This window comes from Drosophila rhopaloa, unplaced genomic scaffold, assembly GCF_018152115.1.
Source record: "Drosophila rhopaloa isolate 14029-0021.01 unplaced genomic scaffold, ASM1815211v1 contig_3, whole genome shotgun sequence".
Lineage (NCBI taxonomy): Eukaryota > Metazoa > Arthropoda > Insecta > Diptera > Drosophilidae > Drosophila > Drosophila rhopaloa.
In genome coordinates this window covers 10,854,949-10,866,436 of record NW_025335123.1, presented here as the reverse complement: position 1 = coordinate 10,866,436, position 11,488 = coordinate 10,854,949, and the positions used below count along the sequence as shown (strand labels likewise).

General features: G+C 37.4%; 3 protein-coding genes across 4 annotated transcripts; 1 reads left to right on the top strand and 2 right to left on the bottom strand.

The window, feature by feature from the left end:
- The first annotated feature begins 1,388 nt into the window (after positions 1 to 1,388).
- LOC108040196 lies at positions 1,389 to 2,713 on the top strand. Its single transcript, XM_017117519.1, has one exon. The coding sequence runs from the start codon at positions 1,514 to 1,516 to the stop codon at positions 2,102 to 2,104; it is 591 nt and encodes a 196-aa protein (XP_016973008.1). The 5' UTR covers positions 1,389 to 1,513; the 3' UTR covers positions 2,105 to 2,713.
- A 707-nt stretch (positions 2,714 to 3,420) lies between these two features.
- Positions 3,421 to 5,955, bottom strand: LOC108040192 (glycine-rich cell wall structural protein). Its single transcript, XM_017117510.1, has 3 exons — positions 5,935 to 5,955; positions 4,919 to 5,071; positions 3,421 to 4,613 (listed from the first exon to the last, which is right to left on the bottom strand). Exons 1-3 carry the CDS (start codon positions 5,953 to 5,955, stop codon positions 3,585 to 3,587), a joined length of 1,203 nt encoding a protein of 400 aa, XP_016972999.1. The 3' UTR covers positions 3,421 to 3,584.
- A 1,579-nt stretch (positions 5,956 to 7,534) lies between these two features.
- LOC108040194 (ras-related protein Rab-40C) lies at positions 7,535 to 11,431 on the bottom strand. Of its 2 annotated transcripts, none has more exons than XM_017117517.2 (5): positions 11,187 to 11,431; positions 9,936 to 10,072; positions 9,660 to 9,883; positions 9,124 to 9,346; positions 7,535 to 8,305 (listed from the first exon to the last, which is right to left on the bottom strand). In XM_017117517.2, the coding sequence occupies exons 2-5, from the start codon at positions 10,066 to 10,068 to the stop codon at positions 8,088 to 8,090; spliced, it is 798 nt and encodes a 265-aa protein (XP_016973006.1). In that variant the 5' UTR covers positions 10,069 to 10,072; positions 11,187 to 11,431; the 3' UTR covers positions 7,535 to 8,087. The 2 variants fall into 2 exon arrangements, with proteins under 2 accessions (XP_016973006.1, XP_016973007.1); XM_017117518.2 differs by having other exon boundaries at positions 9,660 to 9,853.
- Positions 11,432 to 11,488: the final 57 nt, after the last annotated feature.

Here is an 11,488-nt window from a genome sequence, read left to right as displayed (position 1 = left end):
TCAAATAGGATAATAAGCCCAATACATAAGAAAATTTACTTCAAGTCTTAAATCTTTAGCTATTTCAATGAATAGAAGCTCAAATATTTCTGAGATTGTCATCGAAATATCCATAATTAAAATTTTTTAAATTCAATTCCCCTTATTTGATACTTTCCTAACTTTTTTTATTTATTTTGTTAAATGCAAAAAATTATTCATACCAAATTAATTTACAGATAAGCTGATAGATTAACAGTTCCGTTTGATTTGTGAATTATTTAAGGGTTTCGATTTTTTATTTCATACAGCTATGGCTCGCACTATACCAGCACTTAAGCGGACTGTCCATATGCAAATGTGGAGCAGTGAGAGTGATCAGCGGAGCGTTTTGAGCGCTTGAATTGTCAACTGCAAAACCCGGCTGGAGTGAAAATTCTGATCCGCGCTTTTCCAGCTTGCTAATCTGCATAGAGAGTTTATTTTCATTTTAATGCGGGTGTCTTTTGTCTTAATGCTAATGAGCCGGACATATGAGCTGTGAGATGTGTGTGTTTAGTTTTTTTGTTTGGGTCACCGGTGGCAGCGAGAGTGGACGGGTTATGTTTTAATGGCCACTATAATGGCCCAACTCTCGACGCGTGAACCAGTTTAATGTCAATCCACAAAAGGCATTCAAAGAATTATTCTTCTTGGCTCTGGCATAAATCAGCTACAAGCCAGCACTTGCACACACGCTGACTCACATGATGTTTTAATAAATTCGTGTTGCCCGCAACATAATAGAGGAAATAATAGAAGAAAGAGCCACAACAAGAGGCCCCCAAACAATAAGCGTCCAGGCCTGGCCAGTTATGTTTTTATTTTCAATTCAAAGTGTTGGACATATCATGCACTGTGGTTGAGCCACGAGGTTTTAGAAAAGTATTCGGAAATACCTTTTGTTTAATAAATATTTAGTGATTACAAAAACCCAAAAAAGTCACCAAATAAACAGTTTTTAAAATAACTTGTTTTATACAATATTTTTTTTTATATTAGATGGGTTTTAATCAAGGTTTTTTTAATCATATTTTAATTTTAATAATTAAAAAGTAATCTTCATGTGTAGATAACCATTAATACAATTTGACAGGTCTTTAAGGATTAAATATTGTATTCATTAAAAACAAATTCATTTGTATAATTTCCTATTCTCAACAGTAACAGTATTTTTTTTATGGTTTATATAATGTGGGTACTTGGTACTCCCAGGAAAAATGGAATGTTAATGCGCATAACTTTTGCCTCACTGTGCGTCAGTGTACCGTACGGTATTTTCTCTAATTAATTCGTTTTTACGAGCGCAGTCAGCTGGCTTTAGCTTGAACCGATCCGCGTTTTTGAAGTCCGTTCAGTTGGTGCAACACGGGCCTAGAACGCGCTGCTCTTTTGCTCCAGTCTCGTCAGAAAAATACCCATTTGTTTGTTTTTTATTTGAGTGTTAACATTTAATAGTGATCCTCGTGTGAAATGAGCTAAAAACTGCCAGAAAATGCAGACATTGGGCCTTCTGATGCTGAGCCTTTCGGGCCTTTTGAATTCGAGCGAGGGTTATGGCCACCAACCGGTGCTGAGAAATATAATAAAAGTGCGGGCCAGTGGCTTCATGCCCTTCGAATCGGACCTACTGCTGCCCTTAAATATTCTCCGGCAATTGCAGTCGCAGGATCGATCGTCGCGGTTTATTGGCCAAAGGCCCAAGCCTGTAATTAGGCCAAAGGTCAAGCAGCAAATACGATTGGAGAGGGCCCACCCACTGAGGGAGGCCAAGGGCGTTCAGCTGTACAATCTCATCGATGACGATGGCGAATTGCTGCTCAATCTCAAGGTTCATCAGGATCAGAAGGGATACGCCCCTGGAGGATATCAAGGAAACGCGCCAGAGGAAAAATACCAAAGCAAATATCAGGAATACGATTCACCTTGGATGCCCTCGAAATGGAGACCCACCAGCGAATTCCCACTGGGCGTGACCTCCTCATCGCCACGCCCACTGCCCCTGCATCAATATCTGGGCCAAAGCAATCGCATCGAACAAAATACGGCGAAAACAAGGCGGCAGGACATATGGCCACATAAATAAACATTAAAACAACATCAGACCGGAGCTGATTCCAAAAAAGAGATCTAATGTTAACCATTAATTATTTACTACATTGTTTATATTTAAACAATCATGCACCTAGAGCACATACATGAAGACAATTATATTTTTGGCTAAAAAATTAACCTAATATTTAGCCAAAACACAATAATGTAAATATTATTATGCAGAAATATCAAAACGAGCTTAAAAGGTTAATTTAAATTACTGAACTTTCAATATCAGTGCTAAAAGTAACCACCGCTTAAAATTTTAAAGAAAAAAACATGTTTTTTCTTAGATTAATTTTAAACAATATTCTTAGCATCAGGTTCAAATCTTGGTCTTATTTTTCTCTGTGTACAAACATGCAACAAATTAAGATGCAACATTAACTATAAGATAAAAATTAAACCACACAATTCAAAGTAATCCGCAAGATACAAAAATATAAATAAGACACGGATTAAACCATACAACAAAATTAATCCATAAGACACAAAAACACGCAACAACATGATCCACAAGACACAAAACACAATTCATAAGACACAAATAAGTTTATAAGTAAACGTTAAGATACACAAAATAAATCCATCAGATACAAAATAATCCAATGATGGGCATTAGCTCGGCGATGAACAGGTCGTTGAGCTACCGCTAAATTGGACGGCTATGATTATGGTAATATCGGTCGATCGATCGGGTTGAAAGTGAAATTGAAGCGCGAATCGAAAGTGGAATGAAAGGAAAAATGCTAATTTACACAGCTTAACGAACCGTGAATTAGAATAGCGCAGCGATAAAGAATGTCTTTTTTTTAATACAATTCCAAACCATGGGAAATGTTTGATGTCACATTCATTTTAAATCAACAGCGAGAAAGGAAGGTACCTTTGGCAAACCGAATTTCAAATAGTCGTCAGATTTTAATAAAATTTATATAAAATATCCACTTAAAATTGTAAAAACAACCACTTTATCTTGATTGTTTCCAATTAAGTTAAAAAATCCGATCTTTTTCATGGCTTTTATCATGCAGTCTTCTGATTTTGATTACATTAAAACCCAATATAAAATCGTATAAAACCGTCGTATCTTCATTTATATTAATTTGTATTAAAAAAACAACGAAGCTATGGTAGAATTGTTTTTACCATAGGCATAATTTCAATATAGTCCATCCATTTTGATAAAAATCCCCAAAGGACTATGATTCTTGTACTCACCTTTTAAAACATTCAATTAAAGGCTTTGCAAAGTGTTTTTCCCATGCTGTTTTAGCATTTTTGTAAGCAATAACGAACAAAAGTTAATAGTTTTATAATTTACAGATGGTATATTTGTTCAGCAAGTGAGGTAAAATGGGTACAACAGTAAAAAAAAAATGGGTAGGAAAAAAAGGAGGCCTAAAACTACTTAACAAGACTCAAGGATCAGTATGGCTCGAATCGAATCGATTCGGAAGGAGCCGAATCACTCACTTCCAGCTGGAGGATGGGGGCAGATAGCCGGGCTGTGGAGCGGATACGGGGGGCAGGTACTCATTGCTGGGCGGCAGATACTCGTTGCTGACGATGGGGGCGTGGCCGCCCTCCTCGTGAATGACCTGAATGGTCTTGACCTCCTCGAATCCGCCGTGCGAGTGACCGTGATCGTGACCGTGATCGTGACCGCCGTGACTGTGACCGCCCTCCTCGTGGATGACCTTGATGGTCTTCACCTCCTGATGGCCACCATGTCCATGCGAATGGCCAGAGAAGCCACCGGCGTATCCACCGCCGCCGCCCAGGGCGTGTCCCTCCTCATGGATGACCTTCACGGTCTTGACCTCCTGATGACCACCGCCGGAATAGCCTCCATGACCGCCGGAGTAGCCGCCATGACCGCCGGAGTAACCATGACCGCCGGCCTCCTGGTGGATCACCTTCACAGTCTTAACCTCCTGGTGGCCACCGCTGGAGTAGCCTCCGTGACCGCCGGAGTAGCCGCCATGTCCGTGGCCATGACCGCCCTCCTCATGAATGACCTTCACCAGTTTCACCTCCTGATGTCCACCGTGTCCATGTCCATGACCGGAAAAGCCACCACCGCCGCCGCCGCCGCCCAGACCATGTCCCTCCTCGTGGATGACCTTAACGGTCTTCACCTCCTGGTGGCCACCGCCAGAGAAGCCTCCGAAGCCGCCGGAGTAGCCATGACCGCCGCCGCCGCCAGAGTAGCCGCCTCCCTCCTGGTGGATGACCTTCACGGTCTTCACCTCCTGGTGGCCACCGCCCGAGTAGCCTCCGTGGCCGCCGGAGTAGCCATGACCGCCGCCGCCGCCAGAGTAGCCGCCACCCTCCTGGTGGATGACCTGGATGGTCTTCACCTCCTGGTGGCCACCGCCGCCTCCTCCTCCAGAACCGATTCCATAGCTGTAGCCACCGCCACCGCCACCACCGCCGGATCCACCGATGAAGCCAGCGGATGAGGTGGCAACCAGAGCAGCCAGGAGACACACAAAGATCTGTGGAAAATAGCAAATAATAATAAATAACAATTAACAATTTGAATAGAAAATATCCTTTGGATAAAATTTAAAGCATAAGTTTTCTAGGTTCTAAGTTTTTCAAAATAAAACTTTTAATTTAAAAACTATTTTGATGCAGATTGCATAATTTAAGATATCATATTAAAATAGTATTAATATTTTTTTATATAAGTAAACAAAAAACCTGTCCTTTAATTTTTATAATATTTTTGCATATTAAAAAAAAAAACTTTTGAAAATTTTGAAATTTTATATGTTTACACTTTGTTCACAAGACTCACCTTCATTTTCGGAAGTTTCTTGCTTGGGGTTTGAAAACTGGGGAACTTCACGTAGCTGAAGAGGAAGCTGGAAGCCAACTGATGATCCACTCCAAGCGGTGCACAGCTTTTATAGCGGCCGGATTGCGCGATGCCCCTTCTTCGTTGAACTTGCTTTCGTCATCGCCTTCAACTCAACTATTTTGACCACCAAGCAAACCTCTGTCCATCTGGAGGCAGTCCAACAACAAATGCAAATGCAAATGAGTCCGGTGGAAAAAAACATGTAAAAAGCAGTCCCATAATTGGACCAGCAGTCGAAATTAATCCGTCGGGCATGACCGAATCGCTTGATGATGGTGACCCCGCCCCCCGTCTTCCGCCTCCCGTTGATCACCTGATCGATGGGTTAGGTCAGTTCAGGTGGGATCGGGTCAGATTAACGCTTTCCCAATGCGGGTTAACATGGAAGAACCAACATTTTCCGTAACTGCATTTTCGGAATGCATGTACATTGAAACTAAAACTTTTTTTTATCTGCAATTTTCAGTTTTTGTTAAATTTAATAAATTAAATATTTATTTATTTAAGACTTTTTGGGGATTTTTCTTTAAAATATATTGTGAGTATTTTCTGATTAAATCAGAAAATAATGTAAGAAAGGAAACCATCATTTCGAATGGTATGTATTTCTCACATAAATAAATATATCTCTTACTAAATAGTACATTTTGTATATTTAAATTAAAGAACAGAAAAGATAGTAAAAATATTTTTTAAATATTTTTCAAGAGCTTTTTATTTCTTCCATTTGTAATCTATTACAATGTCTGTTTTAATCTATTGATTTAATCTTTTAATTGTTAAGACTTAAGACTGATAATACGGGAAATGTAAAACCATTGAATTAAAATATTTTACCTTTTTTTATTTTAGTTAAGAGGGAAGAACAACTATAACTGCAATTAAACTATATTTTATTAATACAGTTAAACTAAAAAACTTGATAAAACAGTTTAATATATCAATGGGCTTACATTTCCGTTATTACCAGTCATTAGTCTTAACATTTGAAAGAAATACTATATTAGAACCTAGATAATCAGAATTTCACAAAAAAAAATAAAAGCTAAATCCCGCTGTTTATCATATAAAGAAAACACCTAGTGGAAACGTACTTTTAATATTTGGTTATAATAACTATAATTAAAATGCAATATTGAAAATAAAAAAAGATTAATAAAAAATCATCTCATCTAACCACAAACTCTTTTGTATTAAAATACTTAATTATTGGCAAAAACTGTAACACAAACACTTAAAAGAAAGAAACAATAAAAAGTAAATCGCTATATATGTATGCAAATTATTGCAATAATTTCGCACTAAAACCTCAGCTGTTTCATTCGAAATTTGAAAATACGTTAAAAGTATAACGATGCCACTGCCCCCAAGAGCCCCGCCCCCTTTCGATTGGCCAACTCGGGAATTGTGTAAAGCAAAACTCCAAATAACCGAAACCGGGGAAAAAATAGATGTCGAAAAAGAAGCACCAAAATGTTTTGGCTGAAAGGGCGAACCAAAGGAAAGGCAATTTGAATTATTTAAATAATATTACAATATCAAATTGGGTTTCCAGCGGACCGATTAATCACAACCCCGGACAGATGTGGAAAACGAGACAAATCGATTGAGGGTCAGAACAATACAGCTGTCGAAGTTGCAATTACTCTGCAAATGTATATTATCCGAAATAGATAGGATATTTTAAAATAATGGGGCTATCTGAAGACCAAACTTATGTAAAACTAATTTAATAGACACTTAATGGACACCAAGTTATAGTTTTTATAATGGTCTGCTTTAAATATCTAATTATTTATAGAAACAAATGTTATATTAATCCTTCCACATTCTTTTAGGAAGTTTTAATTAAATATTAAAATACTTTGGGATTATCCGAAAACAAATGCGAAATATATTAAATTTGGTTTTATATCTGACGACGAGATCATATATTTTATAAAATCAAGTATACCCGCTCTCATAAAGTCCAGGGTACATATATCTCTAATTTAATTTGTGGTTTAAGCGAGCAGATGTTGGACTTTTTTGCTTGCATCTGGTTAAGAGGAATCGTTGTCTTACGAAATCTTTTCTTATTTCCATATAACCTGTACTTAAGGATATGTATATTAACTGGGATCGTTAAATATATACATATTTTATATACACATAGGATAGCGGGTATATTTTTTGTTTATTAACTGAATCAAAAACAAAGACTTGAAAACCCGTAACTTTAAATGATTAAGACCGTAAATTCTTATTATTTAACTTCTAATATAAACAAAAGAAAACATTATTTTCTTTTCACATATTTCACTTTTATGAATACCAATACTGGTAAAGTTGCAAGGAAACTCAATGAAAAAAGACTTTAAAAATGCAAAAAAAATATTTTTTAGAGTAGAAATTCCATACCACATTACATAATTTTATAACAACAAATACCCAAAGATGCAGTAAACTTTCACCTATTTAAATTACCACAATTTCAAAACCTAAATGAAAGAGACAGGGTCAGATAGCCAGGAATTAGAAAGGGATGGAAAATAAATGAAGACAGTTTTCTAGTTCATTTTGAATTATCTTTATCAATTCGCCTTTGTGTGTGCTTCTCTTGCTGAATTCGCTTCAATTACAATACATATCTAAGAATACTTTAATCCAATGGTAAACAAACAAAAAACTAATTATTTTTATCCATATAAAAATTGATTTTCACTTGCTGTTTTTTTTTTCTTCGTTTTTTTTTTTGTTATGTTGATGTGTTTGATGCTTTAAATATTAGAATTATACAAACATAATAATATTAACAACATTAGAGTAATGCAAAAAAGAGAAGTGGGAAAATGGGGCGAGGATGGGGGTGGACAAGGGTTAAAAGTTAAATAAACTTAAGCTTTACTATGTAAAAAGTAAACATTGTTGGCCACAAATAGCAATGTCGATGAAACAAATAAAATAATAACCAAAAGGGGCGGGGATTCAATGTGGATGAGTGTGGTGTGTGGTGTATGGTGTGTGTATGTTAGCCTAGAGTACATAAGTAGAGCTCAGTTAAAGTTAATGTCGGTTGGGGGGCGTGGCGGCGTAGGCAGCTGGGCGGCGGCCTACAAGGCAACGATCACGCGATCGCACAGCTATTCCGACTGCTGCTCGTCGGCGTCTTACAGCGGTTCTTGCTCTTGGAGCTCTGGGTCAGCGAGTTGAAGCACTGCGAGGTGGTCAGCGCGTATGACTTGAGTGTCGACTTCACCGACGGCGGCAGCGGCAGCGAATCGATCGCGTACACGCTCGTCCTCCGCACGATCGTCCTGCAGCACAGCTCCTGTAGCGTCAGCACTGCAAAAGGATACAAATCGGCTTAATAAACGCATTGAACAACTATATATTGCTGGTGTATTGTAATATTTATCATTTTTCTATCCCAAGTGCAGAGACCCACAAACTAACATCTTTACATTCAGTTCCATTCACTAAAAGATAATATTTAAGTCCAGCACCGTTTAATTATTAATCCCTACTTTATTAGTTCATTAGCAAGTCAAGGTGCTTGTGTGTGCCTTAAACATATATTTTCTTTTTCCAAGTGGTATTTACTAATCACTTTAAAAAACAAATTAAACTATTACCAAAATAAAAACATAAGCCATGAATAGGTTACCCGTCCATAAATCTTTAAAAACAATTTAATTTGTATCTACTTTATAAATTTTAAATGCTAAATATGCTAACTATTTAGTTATATTGTTCTTTTAAAAGATTTTTCTCCAAATAATAGATATTAAAAAAATCGAATTAAAAGTGGTATCTAACCGCCAAATTAAGATAAATGACTGAAGTGACATAACGCGTTTATTCGAACTTAATCAAAACTGACCTGAACCAAGTATTTAAAAAGACAACGATAATCGTCCCCTTTCGCAATTTAACCAAAAATAGCTTTTTAGTCCGGTGAACAAAGTCGAGATTAAACCAATTAACAAATGACGCTTTGGGCGACAACACGTCCAAGTTGGGCAAATTTCAAATATTGATTAAAATCTTATAAAGCGTAAGCTGTAACTAAAAGATATATGTGATCGAATGCTGATGATTAACGTGTATCTTAACTCTAAATGCACTTTTCACCCCCGGCCAAATTAATCAGATATAATTACCCTTATTGCTGCGCCAAATGTGCTCCATGCCGTTGCGGTGCAGCGCCATCCTCGCTAATTCGCAGAAGGACTCGCGGATGTTGAAGTCGCAGAGAGGCGAAATCTCGAAGCAAGACATGTTGTTGCGGCTGGCGTAGGTCTCGGCCTGCTTGGCCGCCACCTGTCGCTTGAAGGCCAAATGCAGGCGATTTCCAACCAGCACCTTCGGGATCCCGGGAGCATGCTACAAAATTTAACAGAAATAAAGATTTTATATAAGTGATTGTTAGGGATAAAGGAAGGAAACCACAATGAACGCATTACAGAAATACATTAAATATAGATACAAATTTGAAAGTTATACTACCCCAGAACATAATTATTTCTTGAGGGTTTCATGACCTTTCGTGGTCAAATTATTAATAACAATAGTATCCAAACAAACGTCTAAGTTTGTTATTAATCTTCTTAATTTTAAGATGATATCAACCGAAAGATCTCATTTGCGCGCTTATTTATATGAACAAATGCTGAATTCTTTTTTAATCGTAACTGACCTCGTCGACCTCCTTAAGCCAGCGATCGATGCCATCGAAGCTCCACTTGTTAGTGATGTCATAAACGAGGATAATGCCCTGGGCACCGCGCGAATAGGAGCGGATGATCGTGCAGAAGCGTCCTTGTCCAGAGGTGTCCCACAACTGCAGCTTTACCCGCTTGCCTTCCAGCAAGATGGTGGTTGTCTTGTAGGCTACCGTTTGGAGGATATGAGAGGTGCAGTCTGTTAGATTGGATTGCAGTGGTTGTCGATTATAGGATTTTCTAGCACTCACCGTTCCCGCTGCAGAAGGGACTCTCTGTGGAGGGGTCCTCCAGGTTCGAGAGGATCTCGTGCTTGCCCACATCACTGTCGCCCACCAGCAGAACCTTCAGCAGATAGTCGTAGTCCTTGGTCATGGTTCCCATGTGGCTGCAATTGGAAAGTTAGATGTTTCAATTATTTTATACTCTGGACTTTTGATTTTCAGTTGTTTTTAAAAATGTTCTTTTAACCACTGAAACCGTTTTTGTTTTACCTTATTAATTGGAATTGTTTTTTATTTAATAGTCTAGTATTTTAATTGCATAAAAAATGAAATGAAATTTTAAAAATCTTTGGAGAACTTTATAATAATTTCTGAAAATGACTGATGGATTTATTGCTAGTTACACAGATATATTATGTACAAATTTTCCAAACAAAAAATATTTTGAGTTCTTAAGCTTTGGGTAAGGAACTTTGTTCTCAAAATCGGATTCTACATGTATTCTTTGTAGCACATGAGTAGTTATTCGGCAACATACATAAATGACTCTAATCTAACCTACTTTTAAAGAACTTTTCGTTAAAGACCTTTGGAAAAAGCGGAAAATAGCATGAAGTGTAGTCATTAAAATACCTTCTTTTCTTTTCTAACGTAATTCCAACTGCAATTAATTATGGGATAGGGTTTTGTGGCCAAAGTGGTTTTGGTTCCTAAACATTTTTTTTGCATTTTTACTAACCGGGCTAACCGGTATGCAGAGCCAAACTCTTGAACCGGCAATATTTATCCGTTCTATTTCTGTAAACCCAGTAATTTGTCATGTGAGTCATGCATTCGAAAACTATAAGCATTCCACTTATTTTTAGACTTTTGCACTTGTTATTATGTCGCGCACTGTTAAAGGATTTTCGATATTGCGCACACACACACTCGAACAAAATTGGGTGTGTTTTTGTTTTGCATGAAATTGGCTTGCCATTTAATTGCAGGCAATTTATTGCTGTTTATGAAACCATTAAAGCGGTTATTGTTGCAGTTTATGCACTTTATTTATACCAAAAATAAAACAAAAGAAAATAAAGAAAACATTTGCGCATTTGTGTTTGCGTTTGTGTGTGTGCTGTCTTATTTTGATTGTTGTTGCTACTAAATGCCGTGGACTGTTTGCAATTTTCAGTGGCCGCAATTAAAAGCAAATACACCTAGTTATAGCCGTGAAATCGGTTTTCGGTGTTTTCTCTGCACTATTACTAACCAAATTTTCTGTGTTTAACTTACCATTTAGAATGCACGCAATTTCATTTTCGTATTTGTAATAGAGATGAGCGATTTTCTTTGACCAGGTGACTTTTTCGCGGCGGATTTTTTATACTATAAATCCCCGTTGATGTATTGAAATCGAATCACGGTTATATCTCCCATTTGTCTCGATTCGTTGCTGGTTATTTGTGGGTTTTGTGCTGCGAAAATTAAAACGGAAAATTGCAAATTTGCTCATCTCTGTAGAGATGGTCCCACTGGTGAGTAGCGTATATCGATAGGGAATCGATAGCTCTGTCAAAAAGTTGAAAGTATCGGTA